We start from the raw sequence: 17,292 nt of genomic DNA, 5'->3' as shown, positions 1-17,292 counted from the left end.
AAGAGAGAATAAATTACGTGTAAAATTTTTTTATTATGTCATGAAGTTACATGCGTAGATACATACGTCGAGAATAATCGGTACTCGCAATTGTTTCGTCTCATTCAAGCGCAGTTATACGGGTAAGTATACGGTTCGAGATCGCGATACATTTATTCGTCGCACGTAGCGTTTTACAAATTGTGATAGAGTCCGAATAGCAGAGCGTGTAACTCGCAGTCGATCAGATCGTTCGCGTTGAAGTGCTCGTGTCGACGAATCGCGTCCGGAATATCGCCGGGGTGGTCGGCCTCCGTCGCGATATCTAGAAAACGCGATAACTAGCGTCTACGATCTCGAGTATGCCGGTCAACGACGCGATGATGCGATTGACGCATAGCTCGAGAACGAACAGCGCCTTCACGGTGGAGTGCGACAGAGCGATTCTTCGGCGTCTCGAATCGCAACGTCTTCAGATTGTTTATCTTGCCGAATCGAAGCGTCACGGTTCCGACGATTATGGACGTCGGAGGGCGCGCCACAGCCTCGTCCAAGTTGTTCTCGAAATACGGCAGTATATCGTTGCGCAGAGCGAGCAGATCTTTCCACATGTCGGGCGTCAGAGATATCTCCTTTCCATGGCAGTCTCCTAGGACGATGTCGACTTGAGATTCGCGCTTCACGGCTGCGGCGATGTCGATGTATTTGTACGCCGTCTTGGTCAGCGGATATCGTCTTCTCAATATCCGAATCGGATGTCTCACGAAATTGATCTCGCGTTTGAACAGCCAGTTTCTATTCCATCTGTCGAGATCGGAGAAAAAAAAGACGGCGCTATTATACGAAATAGCCGATCGAGGCGGAGATCGAGAGCGCTCGGGCGAGGTAACTCGCGAAGCGTTGCGCATACTTACTCGTCCTCGGTGTACAGTCGAGCTTTCTTGATCACGGGCGGAGTGTCGGAACGATCGCGGGTGGTCCTCGTCCTTGGCGGAAGCCGCGTAATCGACGATTAGGCGGGAGCGGCGGGGCGACGAAGGGGCCAGTCATCGACGGCGCCAACGGAGTCGCGGGCGTCGCGGATGAATCCCCGAACACTCTGCGGTACTCCTGTCCGAGTCCGGCGAACATGATCGGTCTCGCGAACAGGGCTTCGATGTTCGTAGGAAAACACTGCGGTGGCGACGGCGTCGTTAACGTTGGTTATCGCGAGGAAAGAGAGAGATTCGTCGGAGACGTTCGCTTAGAATCGTACGCGCGTTAATCGCAAGTATCGTTGAAAATGTTGCGCAATGATCGAGACGCGCCTTATATACGACGCGATTTCGATCATCGTCTCGATATCTTTATTCTCGACGCGCGCGTTATGCGCGTTAATTAATGCAGCGGAAGCGGTGTAGAACAGCGGTTTAGAACAGCATATTAAATGTAATCTTAATGTTAGGCTTCAGGAATTCCTTCGAAGGGACCGGCCGAGATTATCGCGTCGATGAACTCGCTGTACGCGTAATACTAGCGTTTCTTCAGAAAATAGAGATTACCGTCGACGTGGCGGAAGGCCGCCGTTATCGCGGATTGTATCCCGGAAAACGTATCCCGCAGAACGCCGTGCCTCGCGACGGTCATCGCGCAGTCGTTTATCTCGGCTATTTTATCGTCGTTGTATATGACGTAGCTGCGCCCAGCGTGCGTGTTTATCGCGGCGTTTATTTGAGCGTCGCGGGGAAATCCGACGTATTCGACGGATCTAGGCCATCCCGCTTTAAGATGAAAATTCGAATCGGAGAGGTAGACGTAATCGCCGGCGAATATCGCGATATCGCCCGAGGGTCTCTGATACATGGCCGATACGCGAGTGAGATTGCGGGGGAGGAACTTGAAGTAGTCGGCGAACGAGAAGAGCGCTCCGTAGCGTCTCTCCCTCATATCGACGGGCCATACGTTGCGTTTACGCGCGAAGTACAAGCGACGAGTCATGATTAACGCTCCGTCTATGCGCTTCAAGGCACATAGATCCGCGTTATCGGAGGGAGCGAGCGGCGTCTTAACCGTCCTCGCGGTCGTCGGCGGCGCCGCGGCCGTCGTCATCGTCGTCGTCGTCGAGGCCGTTGCCGTCGTAGTCGTCGGAGTAGCGTCGACGATCGTAGGATTCGTCGTCTCTCTCGATCCGTAGAGATTTCGCACGTTTATGACGTCCTCTATGCTCAGTCTGAGCGGATATCGCCTTTTCTCCGAAGGCGTGTACGCGTACATGACCGAATCTTCCCTCATACTGTGAGTCAGACCCAGAGTGACCGATCTCGTGCGTCAGCGTCTGAAGGAGATACAGTCTGTCCGATGGGGGTCTGGTCAGCGTGATGTGCCACGGCTCCATCTCATCAACATGCACCTCAGTCACTTGATTGGGCTCTCCCGTCGGAAAGAACGCGTGAGCGACGACCGATCCCAGTCCTGCGAACAGCGACGGGCACGAGCCCCCGTTGTCGTTGTTATCGTACGCGTGAGCGCCGGATTGATAGGATATTAGTATATCGGGGCGCAGCGGGTCGCGCGAGAACGTTAGAGAGGATTGCTCGGACCACAGAGCGAACGCGCTCTGAGTCGTGCGCAGAGTATCTCTGTTCGCTAGTTTGAAGTTCCATGTGAGATGCGTCCTCGGCCACTTTCTCGTCAACGGGCTGTAAGCGTGAATATCCGCGACGCCGTATCGCGGCCTGCGCATGACGCGAATCGTTTCCACGGTCAGAACGCCGTTTCCCGGCAGGCCGTAGTATTCCTGAAACAATGATAGCGCTTCGCTCAGGGCGGTCGCGTTGTCCAATAGCGACGACTGCTGATGATTCTCCTCGTTCTCCAGAAAGCCGTAGGTTCGAAGATAACGAGACGCCTCCGCGACGTCATCGTAGGTCAGTGCCGCCGCGATGGTCGCGAGCAGGGATATCGTCAGCGCGAGCGATAACGCGACGCGCGTCATGGCTCTCGCGAGATGCTAGCGCGCGGGGGTCGGGACGGTAGCGAACTATCGCGCGTGTCCTTCGGCGATATATCGCTCTCTAGAACGCGAGAAAGCGTCGTACAAGGGAAAAGGAGGAGGAGGGGAGAAATGCTCGGACGCGCGAGAAGGGCGATTGAAAGAACGAACGTTTTTTTTTTTTTAAAGAAACAAATGATTCTTTATTCGTACAAAAAAATTTACGCGATCTATGTATACTTATATAACGTTTAATATATAATATTCTAATATAACGCTTAATATAACGCTTAATATAATGTTCTAATATAATGTTTTAATATATATAACGCTTAATATAATGTTCTAATATATTATAATATTCTAATATATATATAATGTTTAAGAGGACGTGAGGTCTTCGAGTCCTCCTCCTTGTTTGCTTTCGATAATTGTGCGACTATCGACGATGGATGTAATATATAGCGATTGAAATATAGCGATTAAAATATAGCGATTAAAATATAGCGATTAAAATATATGACTATTAAATATATATACGATTAAAATATATATACAATTAAAATATATGACTATTAAATATATATACGATTGAATATGATTTAATGCGCAACGGTCTGTAAAAATGACCTGTAAGAACGACCTGTAAGAACGATCTGTAAGAACGACCTGTAAGAACGACTGTAAGAACGACTGTAAGAACGACTGTAAGAACGACCCATGTGAAACGACCATTTAAAAAAAAGGACGGCAAAAGAAGACTCATATACTCGAACTAACGCGTTCTTCAACTGACATTACTAAAATGTTATTAAGATGTCATTTGACATCACTCTGCTACCTGGAAAACTACTTATAAATGGCCCATAAATAACCTCTAAATGACCCATAAATAACCTATAAATGACCTATAAATAAACCATAAATGACCCATAAATAACCTATAAATGACCTATAAATGAACCATAAATGACCCATAAATGACCCTATAAAAGAGACTTATGAATATAGAGATGAATATAAAGGATCGTGTAACTGAAAGACTGCGCCGACACGTCCGTCGATCGAAAATGAAAGAACGCGCCGACGCGTCCGTCTATCGAAAACGAAATTGATTCAAATTCAAGCGGTCGCGGAAGAAAACTAAGACGCGTGATAGCGAACGATACGAACTGAACAAACCAAATGGAATTGAGGAGTTTTGTCGCTCTCAGATCGGCAGTGGTTAGCAAAAAAAATTCTAAGAAGCGTTCGAACGACGCGCGCAGGGGGAGGGGAGGCGATGCGGGCGGAGATCGAGAGGAAGGGAAGGCGCTGTCCTTCGACGCCGTCCTTCGACGTCGAGATCGACGAGACGTCTGAAATATAAAGCGTATTAATAATTCGTATCGAGATACGCGAAATGAAAGAGCGACGCGTTATACGAAAAGAGATCCATACTTCGGTTAAAATCCGCTGTCGTCCGTGCGGACGGAGCTCGTTTCTTCGATCGAGCTCGCGTCACCGTACCATATCTCCACAGGAGAATCGTCGTCGCAGAAATCTTTGGTTTTAAACGTGTGATCTGAGACGAGCGACTCCATACCGAATAATCTTCTCAGCCGAAATATGTCGACGTAGATATTAGGGGAGCGCTTCTCCCATTTCCTATAGGACGGCCGGTTGCACCATAATGAGTTTAAGAATCGACGTTGCTTCAGTCTTGTCTGTCGTATCCAATGTCGGCGGCGTATGTTCACGAATCCTCGGATCTCCACTTCCTTCTCGAACTATGAAAAATGTCGCGCGATCAATGTACGTCGTATTTTTCCTCGAAGGAGAGCGAAAGAATAAAGAACGATGATGAATGAGTACTTACGTTCCACGTTACCGCTATAGTGAGGATCGCATCCATGAAATTTCTGATGTACTTTATCTTCCAGACGTACATCCACGGCGTGAACATGCATCCGTGGAGCATCCTTCGCAATCTCGAAATCTCATTGTTGCTCATCGTCGTTCGCGCGAAAAAATAACTCTGAGAATGAATGAATACTGGACACACTAGGAACACTGGACGCACTGAGAACACTTGCAATATTAGACGCACTTAATAACGCGATCGCGAGACTCATTCTGAGGAAAAACGGTCTCTCGGCGTTAATTTATACCTGCGATATTACTATCGCCGAGTCGTTATGATTCCGTCGAATGCTAATGCGATAATCTAAGGCGGTATGAAAAAATCGCGCGATATTACTATCGCCGAGTCGTTATGATTCCATCGAATGCTAATGCGATAATCTAAGGCGGTATGAGAAAATCGTGCGATGCGGAAATATAACGAGGTAATTTAATGAGGCGCGATAAATTCTCGATTGCTCCGGAGGAAGTGCTGGAAAATGCGTTTAACCGCGTACGCGCGATACGAGTTAACGTTTATTCGCTAATTAATATTATTTTAATATTATTTTTTCTTAATATTAATATTATTTTTTCTTATTATTAATATTATTTTTCTCAGTTTTAATAGTATCTTTCTAATTATTAATAATATTTTTCTAGGTAGGCGATAAGTTGACGCGCGCGAGATAAAAAAGTTAGTCGTCGATAAGAGTACGCGCAAAACTAATCTACGATGCGGAAAACGCGCGAGGCGCGCAAATCATTGCGCGATGCGTCTCTGTTCATATGTCGCGCAATTGATCGCGTCTCTCCAACCACCAGTTGTGCAGTTTGCACACGTTTTCCAAGGCGCAATTCTTCGAGTGATAGCCGCAGCGATAGATGCGAATCGTGGCTAGCGTTCGAAGGGGTCCGATATCCTCGTAATCGACGTCGATGGTCTCGATCGTCAGATTGCGCTGCTCCGCGACCTCTCCCGCGATATCAGTCAGCCACTTCTTCTTCTCGCGACCCTTGACGTAGATCGTTACCGCAGCGTTCGACTCGAGATCCCTTGACGCGCAATATATCGCGTCGCGAACGATCTGCTTCGCGTGCCTATACTCCACGTATCCGTCAGTGGAATTCGTGATTAAGAGTCAGCCAACAGGTCTGCGATTTCTCGCTCTACGTCAGCAGATTCCACAACATCGGCGCGCGGAAAACGTGATGCGTCAGATCTCTGCCGTTCGCGAGTATCGCCATCTCCTTCGTCACGAATCGCTCGTTGACGACGAAGCCCTGCAGATCGACGAAGATTGGCGGGGCGATATCGCCTGTGACCGTTGTCGCGGTCATCGTCGCGAGAGACTGACGTTTATTCGCGTCTCTCCCCGATATCTTCGCGATTTCGAGTTTCTTCTCTCCCCCACTCGACGCGAGCCGCGTGAAGTTAGCCTCCCAATATTAGAAATAATTAATTTTTTATTCATGATTCGATTGCACATTATTTGCACATTTATGCACTTTTTTTATTTTCGTTTGCACACTCTTAGTAAAAAAGTTATTCAAAAAATACTGTTGGGGGGCCCAACTTCACATTAGCCCCCCAATTTTTTTAAAAATAGTTTTGAATCAATATAATCGACAGATTTTTGTTTGCACATTTATATATAGTTCGAATTTTCGTTTGCACACTTTTAGTAAAAAAGTTATTAAAAAAAACATTTAATTTCAAGTTAGTCACCAATTTGTGCAAAAATAGTTTTTAATAAACAAAATTGATACATATTTGTTTGCACATTTTCATACAGTTTGAATTTTTGTTTGAACATTTGTAGAAAAAGAGTTATTTAAAAAAAAAACTTGGGGGGCTAACTTCACACTCAAAAAAGTCCAAATTTTGCTAAAGTCTTTTCATAATAGGCTTAATCCGCAAATTTTCGTTTGCACATTTACAGGCAAATTGAGTTTTCGTTTGCACATTTGTAGAAAAAGAGTTATTTAAAAAAAAAACTTGGGGGCTAACTTCACACTCAAAAAAGTCCAAATTTTCCTAAAATCTTTTCATAATAGGCTTAATTCGCAAATTTTCGTTTGCACATTTACAGGCAAATTGAATTTTCGTTTGCACATTTGTAGAAAAAGAGTTATTAAAAAAAAAACTTGGGGGCTACCTTCACACTCAAAAAAGTCCAAATTTTCCTAAAATCTTTTCATAATAGGCTTAATTCGTAAATTTTTGTTTGCATATTTACAGGCAAATTGAGTTTTCGTTTGCACATTTGTAGAAAAAGAGTTATTTAAAAAAAAATTTGGGGGGCTAACTTCACACTCAAAAAAGTTCAAATTTTGTCAATATTTTTTCGTAATTTATTAATCTATAAATGTTTCTTTGCACATTTACGTACAGTTTGCATTTGGTTTACATATATTTTTTTTTCTTTTTTACCTTTTTCTTCGTTGCAATCGTTTTCATTTTTCAATTAATTACATGCTTTTAACAATTGTACGAAATGCTAAACTACTTAAATTAGCTTTAACGTTATATAAGATAAACGAAAGGAATTCCTGTTTGTTGTTTAAGTAATCGAGTAAGGTATTGGTAGAATAAAATGTTGATATCATATATAGAGTTGTGACAATATAGTATAGTAAATTTATTTTTAAGTATATATATATATATGTATATATAAAGCTGTATTTTTATAAAACTTATTGTTTTCATAGCAAAATAAGCGAGATATACAACACATACATATTCTTAGAAATAATAATTTTTAAAATATATTCTTGTGGAGTTTAATTCTTATGATAATTTTACATAAGCTATAACACTTGGTCTGACTAGCTTGTGTGACATTACCGTTACACATTTATTTTTTAAACTATCGTATTCCTCCCAAATATTTATAACTCTATAACAATAAGCGATATAGTGTCCCATTTCTTGCTCAGCATAGCTATCATAAGAGATTATTCCTATTAATCGATAATTATCAGCCTTTATTTTTAAGTGTATAGGTATTTCAGATAGCGATACGTTTGTGGGTGCGTCTGGAAATCCTATTTTAGCCAAAAGTGTACTGTGATATGCATGTTCGACGTCAATTAATACATGTGTATCCGCATCTATTTCGCTAATAATTTTGATACCGCAACTTTTGCATTGAATATCTTTACGCGAAAGTAAAATATCTATAGATTTTTGCAATCCAATATGTAAACCTTCCTGAAGAATTGGCTTGGAATCAATATCCGCTATTGCAATATTTTTAATTTCTTCATGGCATTTAGTACATGTGCTTCTTTGTTTGAAGCTTGGTGCTTCAACCAATAATTTATTAATTAAATTAGAAATATTGTAAGCACAATTGATAATACTTCCTTGTTCATCAAAAAGCGTTAATAAATAAGAAGCTCTTTCAAAATAAAACATATTATTAACACCATTAGTAGCATATTGTACTATTATTTGGAAAAATATTAAATCTTTGTATTTTGTATCAACAGTCTGCTTATAAATGACAGAATCTACATATGTGGTTGTTAATATTTCCGTTATTGCGTCAAAGGGACAAGTAGACAGTACTTGTATCTTTGTTTTATTAATTTTAATTGGAGGAAGCAGTGAACCATTTTGTATGCACGCATTTTTCTTCTTACGTAGGGGACGATTATGAATCAAACTTATATCTGGATAAGCTGTTAAATACTTCCCTCTTTTTCTTTTACTAATATCTAGTGAACTTTCCTTTCGTTTGTGTGGATTTAAACCACGCCAATTTTCTTCTGCAATTAGATATTGCTCAACATCGTTATTCTCCTCATTGATATTTGGAAGAAATTTAGATTTGTCGCGTTTTAATACGTCCATTTCTTTAAAATTATTATCTTGTATGATACGATTATTGAGGGCTGCCCGTTCAATTTTACAAATACTCTCAATTGAGCGTATATGTTTAATAATAAATTTATCGATTCGTATAGGTCTGTCATCACTAAACGTAATATTTTTTATATCGTTAAAATAAGTTTCTGATCTAGCCGATGAAGCTACAGAATATTTAGAGTTAGTAATTTTTATCATGACATTGGTCCACAGAACATAATATGTTGCGAATCGTAGAAAGGAAGTCACAAATTCGGGACAATAGTATGCATTAGGACCCGTACGTGTTTTTTCAGCAACACTTTTTGCGCCACTAAGTAATTCTTCAAATTGTGGTAAATTTGTATCTTTTAATGCAGCATCTATTTCGTCCATTGAATCATTAGAATTATTATTTCTCTCGTCTTGATTTTCGGTTTCATCTAGTATAAAATTGCGTATTGTTTCCAAAAGAAATTCCTTTTTATATGCGCTCTGTGTACCGTTATCATCACATTCACTGAGAGCTACAACTAATATTGAATAGAAAAGATTTTCAAATTGACTTTTCGTTTCAACAGTAGTTAAAAACCCTACACATCGCATATAAAAATCTTTTATTCGTGGAGCTTTACCACAAAAACATTGCCACTTAGCAATCATTTTTATTATGTGTGCAATGTCTAAACGTATAAAACATTTTGGTGTTATAGCATCTTTTTCGTAATTTAGACATTTCAAACATAATTTAATGTAATCAGATAAATTGCAATTATTAAATGCACGTGCAACAGCATTTAATAATGCAAATGAAAAATCAGTTACTACTTCGTGCGGTACTATCCCTCCAGAACGCAACCATTCACCTAACCAATATTGAATTATATTTGCGTCATGTTTCTCGGATAACATTTGAAATAATGGAACAATTTGACTTACACCAGACGCAACGGCTTGATATAAAAAAATTGCACCTGATTTTTGGTTTTGTCGTTGTATTTTTTGTACGACGGAACCAGTGGCATCAATGGTAATAAAATTATTATATGATTTTACAATATCTTTATAAATATCTATTTGTAATGGTGACCAATACATACAATAGAATTTAAATAGCCCAATCTCTCGTATTATACCGGTATATTGAACATTATATTTTAAATTATATATACATTGAATAGGATCTTGAATTTGATGCACACCTAGTTCTTTGTCTTTACCTTCTTGACGTGCTTTTCTCAATACATCATCAGTGTACAAATGACTCGGTTCAGGATCGCCATAGTCCATTTCTTTCGTTTCTTCGCGACGCCAAAGAATTGCTTTCTTGTGCAGAAGTTCCTTCTGTACCTTAGCTCTTTCGATACCCTTCAAAGCTCTTTTTTTTCATGTGGTATTCCTCTTGTGTCGATCGTCTTCACAAATAACTGGAGACTATTTCCTACCTCAGGTTTTTTAAGACAATGAGCTCTGAAAGGTGCACCACAATCTTTGCATTTTCCAAAGATTGTAATATATGCGTCACTTTCAGATTCGTATACTTTTGCTCTCTTGAAAGTGTACGCGCATGGGATTTTAGTTTTGGCCCAGCATAGTTTTGATATTACATCTGTCCATCCTCGTTGTAATACTGAATATTTTCGTGTACTATTATATCGACTATGCTCTTTGTATATTACTGGTTTCGGACCTATACACTGCCATGTTTCAGCATCGATAGTTATATCATATAAAATAGATGAACATTTATGACCAGTTTTAACGCATGTTATTTCATTATCGCTATGTATACTTTCTACACTTTCATTCTGTCCTGTTATATTTATGGTAGTATCAGGAGAAGTAAACGAATGTTCTTTTTCAGCAATTGAAATGCCTTTATAAGTCATAATACGAGAAAGAATATCATTCCTATTTTGTTTTAAATATAGATAGAGATTCATTACCCGAATTCTATCTTTTAATGCTCGGCAAATATTTACCCATATGGAATCAGATCGTGATTTCAATTTACTTTCAATAAAACAATCTCTATCTTTCACGACTTCAAATATTTCATCTGCTGTTACGCAGGGTTTACGGGGCATATTTATTTTTTAAATAAACAAAATGTTCTGGAAAGACAATCAGTGAAATGCGAAGTAATTAAAATTGTAGCGTTTATCAGGAATATTATTATAAGATGCTATACTTACATAAAAAGTACCCGAAATTATAACACACCACAATTATGTTTAGAAGTACAAAGCATTTAAAATTGCAACGTACGAATAATTGAGATTTTTAGTTATAACAATCTTATTATAATAAGGAAAAGCTAAAATAAAAAAACAGTTAATTTAAAATATATTCTATTTTGTTATATGAACGATATTGTTACATGATCTCTATCGATCGAAATCTATACTATTGATAATATGTATTTTTTAGAAATACTTACTCTATATTATATATAATCTGTATCTGATTTATATTCGCATGAAATAAAGAATATTCTCAATACACAAGATATGAGTTTGCCGTGACTGGACGAGCTGTGCGTTACGCGCCGTGAACGCCGATTTTAAGAGCCACAGAAGCGATCGTGTTTCACATCGTGCGCGTGCAGCATTTGTTTAGAAGTATAGATAACGAAAAACTATCTAAGAACTTGCGGCTTCTATGGCTCTTAAAATCGGAGTGTAACGGTAATGTCACACAAGCTAGTCAGACCAAGTGTTATAGCTTATGTAAAATTATCATAAGAATTAAACTCCACAAGAATATATTTTAAAAATTATTATTTCTAAGAATATGTATGTGTTGTATATCTCGCTTATTTTGCTATGAAAACAATAAGTTTTATAAAAATACAGCTTTATATATACATATATATATATATATATATCTCTTATTCTACAAATGTGCAAACTCAATTTGCCTGTAAATGTGCAAACAAAAATTTACGAATTAAGCCTATTATGAAAAGACTTTAGCAAAATTTGGACTTTTTTGAGTGTGAAGGTAGCCCCCAAGTTTTTTTTTTAATAACTCTTTTTCTACAAATGTGCAAACGAAAATTCAATTTGCCTGTAAATGTGCAAACGAAAATTTGCGAATTAAGCCTATTATGAAAAGATTTTAGGAAAATTTGGACTTTTTTGAGTGTGAAGTTAGCCCCCAAGTTTTTTTTTTAAATAACTCTTTTTCTACAAATGTGCAAACGAAAACTCAATTTGCCTGTAAATGTGCAAACGAAAATTTGCGGATTAAGCCTATTATGAAAAGACTTTAGCAAAATTTGGACTTTTTTGAGTGTGAAGTTAGCCCCCCAAGTTTTTTTTTTAAATAACTTTTTCTACAAATGTTCAAACAAAAATTCAAACTGTATGAAAATGTGCAAACAAATATGTATCAATTTTGTTTATTAAAAACTATTTTTGCACAAATTGGTGACTAACTTGAAATTAAATGTTTTTTTTAATAACTTTTTTACTAAAAGTGTGCAAACGAAAATTCGAACTATATATAAATGTGCAAACAAAAATCTGTCGATTATATTGATTCAAAACTATTTTTAAAAAAATTGGGGGGCTAATGTGAAGTTGGGCCCCCCAACAGTTTTTTTTGAATAACTTTTTTACTAAGAGTGTGCAAACGAAAATAAAAAAAGTGCATAAATGTGCAAATAATGTGCAATCAAATCATGAATAAAAAATTAATTATTTCTAATATTGGGGGGCTAACTTCACGCGGCTCTCGACGCGCCGTCTTACAGGATTTTACGCACGACGTTCGTCAACGGATTGTACTCCACCACGCGATCGTGAATGATTAGACAGTACGCCGTGGTGTTAGAAGGAACGTTGTCCTTGCAGTCGAATTCTAGACGAACGTCCACAGTAGCGCTCTTAATCGCTTCGTTTTGGCGGGAACAATCTATCACCGCGAGCGGGCCGCAGTATAGAAATTTGTTCATAGTCAGGAGCGTCTCGTCGCTCGCGGATCCGTAATACGTTCGTCGAAATCTCGCGTAGGCGTCGTACAGTACGGCGATTTTGTTTTTATCGAAGTCCAAATTCATATCGTCGTACGGATAGAAGTCGGAATTGAGATACAACTTTACGTTGATCAGATTGCACGCGTCGAATCTGCAAGCGTCCTGCGACAGGACGTTCTTCCTTCCGGTCTGCAACGCGAAGATGACGTAACGCGGTTTCTTGAGATGCGTGGCCGCTTTTACGGCCCACGAGTGTTTGGTGCTCTGCAGGAGCGGAAACTTGTAGAGATCCCACGAGCGAAAGGGCGCGCTCAGATATCTGCCGCTGTCCAACGTGCGCAACAGCGATAATTTGTTGACGTCATTCAGCACCACGTGCGGCTGTATCTTCGCGAGCTCGACTCTCGGCTCGAATTCCTCGCGCGATATCAGACAATTGTTGTCGTTTCGCGCTCTTATCAGAATCAGCTCGTGACGCGCGTTGATGACGACGCGCCTGTAATCCTCGCAGAAACCTAGCAGCGTGTCGAGAGGAACGCAGAAGTTGAAGTCGCCCGTCGACGCGACGCCGCTCGGTCCAGTCGCGAGATCCCATCCGGCGTTCTTCAAGATCTTGCCTCGTTCGGCCGTCAGCGAGACGTAGTTCTTGATCGTGCTGGTTATTCCGACGTTGCGATTACGATCGATCTCTACGCCATCGAGCTCGTAACGTATCTCCTCGAACATAAAGGCGATGCAATTGTTCACGAGCCACGCCGGCGTCGAGGGCACGGACGGCTCCTTAGAGACCGAGGCAGGCTTACCCGATTCGCTGCTCGACGCGGGCGGCGGATTATTCTTCGCGTGCAGTCTACCTTCGACGTAGAGAAAACTCTCACACGGCAGCGTGTATAGGTCCTGCTGTTGTATGGGTATTGGTATCTCGTCGCTGTATCCGAAAGTGGTGTTGGCGTACGGATTGTACGTGTGACTCTCGATCTTCACGATGCGATCGTCGAAGACGGGTTCCCCGCCGATGCTCAGAATGTCCCTCATGTCGTCGTCGTCGTCGAACTATCGTGCGGCTCTCGGTACGACGAAACCCATGGATCGCAGAAAAGCGACGTTGGCCGCGGACAATCTCCCGACGCTCCTCTCTCTCGAGCGCGCGACTCGAGTTCCCGCGACGCGATCGCGGTCGCCGCCGCGATGCGACGTCGCGACGCTAGATTCGCGCACGACGAGCATCGCCCCGTTCCCTCCTCCCGTCTCGCCGCGCGCTCTCTATCGTCTGCGCCGCACGTGCAGTCGAATCGAGATTTCCTCGCCGCGGAAATCGATCAATCGACTGTCCTGATCGACGACGCGCAGCGATACGTCGGTCACGAGTCGCGCGATGACCGGCAGATAAATGATCTGCCTCGGGATCTCCGACACTTTGTATCCCGGCGGGACGTTCGGCGCGAATTCGTGTATCGCGTGAGCGGATCTCCCGTCCACGTACGCGCCCGTCGTCAGGTTGCACTCCACGCGAATCGTGTTAACCGCGATAATGCTCACGGGCTCGTCGGACGCGTACCATTTGTTCGGCCGCAATACGCGAGACTGGGAGAAACCTAACAACGATCCGATATTGTTCGGTTTGGTGAAATTAATTCGGTACGCGCATTTGATTTCGCTTCTCATGGTATTGTCGTTACCGCGTAGCGCGAGAACGCGATCGCCGCTCTCGTCCTCCGCGTCCTCGACGTCGTACAGATATTCCTCGTCGTCGCCGTCGCTAGCGCCATCGCCGCCGTCTCTCCCTCCGGTACTCGCGCTCGGCGGTCGTCGCCGTCTTCGAAGAATCGCGGCTCTCAGGTACGCGCTTATATCGCGCAGCTCGTAGGATCCGATCGGGATCGCGATCGTCTCGTCGTTGTCGTCGAAGTAAAATTATTTTATTAAATTTATTGTTCGAGGAATTCACGTTCGGAATCGTGTTGTAGGTCTCGAAATTGGTTAGGCCGAGCTCGTAATCGTCGTCGCTCAGATCGTGAGGCGGAAAGTAACTCGCCGTGAGAACGTTGCTTCTTCCGGTCAGCGTGAGAATCAGCGACATGACGACGCGCGCTATCGCCGTTAGAGACCGAAGGGCTTCCTCCTTCCTCCTCCCCAATCGACTCGTCGAAGGAAGCGCAGGCACAATTGTCCGCAGACGCTCTGATCGTACGTCTGCTGGGAGTTGCGATTGTACGCGACGCGCGTGTCGCGTCCGAGATAACGCGCGAGTTCTCGAGGCGGCCGAAGATTGCCGAAAGCGTCGAAGTAAATAGCGTCTTTTCCCCTTTTAGCGTACGCCACCCAATGCGTGCCCGGCCCCGAGGCGTCGTCCAGGTTCACGATACCACTCTCGTCGCGACGAACTCGCGCCGGCAACGCGTCGCGCATGAACACACCTCTGAAGTGACGCACGCGAGCGCGCCTGGCCGCGCTGTTCAACTGTTCGTTCGTCGTAACGCCGATCGGAGCTACGACGTCGTCTAACGCGCGCGAAGACGCGACTTTTTTTTTTTCTTCTTCCTCCTAACCGTTCGTCCGCCTCGTCTCGCGATGCTTTCGCCGCGCTTGTAAGGCGCGAAATACAAACCGCGGCCCTCCATCGCTCGATTGTGTCGCTGCAGCTCCTCCAATTGCCGACGCGCGGCCTTACCGTCGTTCACCATCTTCGCCACGCCAGCCGCTCCGCCGATCAGCGATCAGCATCCTGAAGCTCCGAGCGCCGGCAACAGCGGTAGGAAGCCGCCGCGTTTCGCCGCGGGAAGAACCCGTCCTCTCGTAGTCGTCGTCCTTCTCCTAGTCAAGGTCGTTCTTCTCTTGCCGCCCCCGCCGCTCTTTCTCGCGCCTCTTCGCGCTCCAGTCATATCCATTCCTAGTTTCGTCTTCGCCTTCATAGCTGCCCATACGGCCGACGCCGCCACTCTCTCGCCGAGGGTCGAATCCCCGGCCCGGATACGCTCGAACGCTCTCGCTCCGAGCGTCCGATCCGCGACGTGCCGATCTGCGAGATTGTCGCTCCGCGAATAGGCAACGTCGTGCTCGCGGCAAGTCGCGTCCAGCGGATTGACGCCTCGATCGCCTCGCGCGAGCCGCTTAGCGAGAAGTAGGAGTATAGGGAGAGTTCTAACCCAGGTCCTCTCAGGGGGGGTGAGGCGCGCGGGGGATTACGGTGGTGCGGGGGAATGACGTCACGCGGGACGGAGGGGATTTCGGCGACGGCGCGTTAGATGTTTTACGGCAATATTATATTACATGCCCGGCTGATAAACAGTATTGCGTGTACGGACATGTTCGGTTTATAAATAATATAAACATCAGCATTTTTGAATTGAGATTATGATCGTATAATAGAGATGTGACATTATCGCCATATCGTCGTAAACGCCTCGTAAAAAGTACGCGCGGTCCCATATATTTATCGAAAGTATATGAAATATTGTATCGCATGCCCGGTTGATAAATAATATAAACAAATAGTACCTCAGAATCGTCTTTTACGATTTTTTTATCGGAAGAATTTTTAACGTATCAACGCCAATGTTTGGCTGCTTTGTACCCTTGCTTCCACCGCTCGTATATCAGCGCTTTCGCGGTACACCCCTCACCCCCGATATAAGTAATTCTAGATTTTTTCGTTCGACGTATCCTTATCTCTCTCATTGAATTACACAGCATGTAAATTTATAAACAATATAAACAAACGGCACCTCCTAGAATCGTCTTTTACGATTTTTTTTTATCGGAAGAATTTTTAACGTATCAGCGCCGATGTTTGGCTGCTTTGTTTTCTCCTTCATATAAGAAGGATTGAAGCGCATCAAATCATCATAGTATGTGATTTGAACACCCATCGACGCGTCGGCAGTAAAAAAAAGTATAGCGGTGTTCCGTTAGAAAGATTTTTGCGCCTATTTCACGTTCAAGATAGCGAACGGTATTGTTTATCGCGTGCAAAAGTCATCCGTAGAAAACTGTGACAGTGTTTTAAAAGTGTGAGTGTGAAAAAGATAGGAAAATGGAAAACATCGAGCAGACCGAACGCGATCTGGTGGAAGGATCTCGCCAAATTGCCAGCTTGGGCGAGTATTTCGCGTGGTTGCAGCGTTGCGAGGAATTGATCAAAGAGCTCGAAGAACGCAGTCGTGTCAAGTGTCCGCGGCTCTCGATCGGAAATAGACAATCTCTGGTGACTAAAATTGCGCGACTAGAAAGTGCGAAGACTCGATTGCAAAGACGGTTTATTCCCAGTGGTGATGATTACAGCGGTGACAATAACGCGGAAAGACTCGTTTGGCGAAAGATCGATATGGCGTTCGACAGCCGTATTCTGACCGGTGCCGTGATTAACGCAAACTATATCGAACCTCGTCAATTTCTCGAGGATGCCGAAGACATCGTGCTCGAGCAAGTGCAAGACGTTCTAAAAAGACACAACAGTGTAAAAGTAAATACTATATTCAACGGTGAATTTGTGTCGGGTGATAAGCGCGCGAATAAAAGTATAAATACGAGAAACTGTGAACTCTTTCGCACATCGGATTTACGCGAGTGGTTCGAGCGCCGCGTTATCGAGCCCACTTTAGCGTCTCTAGAAGAGTTTCAGGAACGCGA

The 17,292-nt window shown here is 43.2% G+C and overlaps 1 protein-coding gene across 1 annotated transcript; it reads right to left on the bottom strand.

Moving 5' to 3' along the window:
• Positions 1-12,435: 12,435 nt before the first annotated feature.
• LOC112637649 lies at positions 12,436-13,698 on the bottom strand. Its single transcript, XM_025407786.1, has one exon. It carries the CDS (start codon positions 13,696-13,698, stop codon positions 12,436-12,438), a length of 1,263 nt encoding a protein of 420 aa, XP_025263571.1.
• Positions 13,699-17,292: the final 3,594 nt, after the last annotated feature.

This window comes from Camponotus floridanus, unplaced genomic scaffold, assembly GCF_003227725.1.
Source record: "Camponotus floridanus strain SB8 unplaced genomic scaffold, Cflo_v7.5 scaffold189, whole genome shotgun sequence".
Classification (NCBI taxonomy): Eukaryota; Metazoa; Arthropoda; class Insecta; order Hymenoptera; family Formicidae; genus Camponotus; species Camponotus floridanus.
The sequence above is the reverse complement of the archived record's forward strand: the minus strand, read 5'-3'. Positions and strand labels throughout refer to the sequence as shown.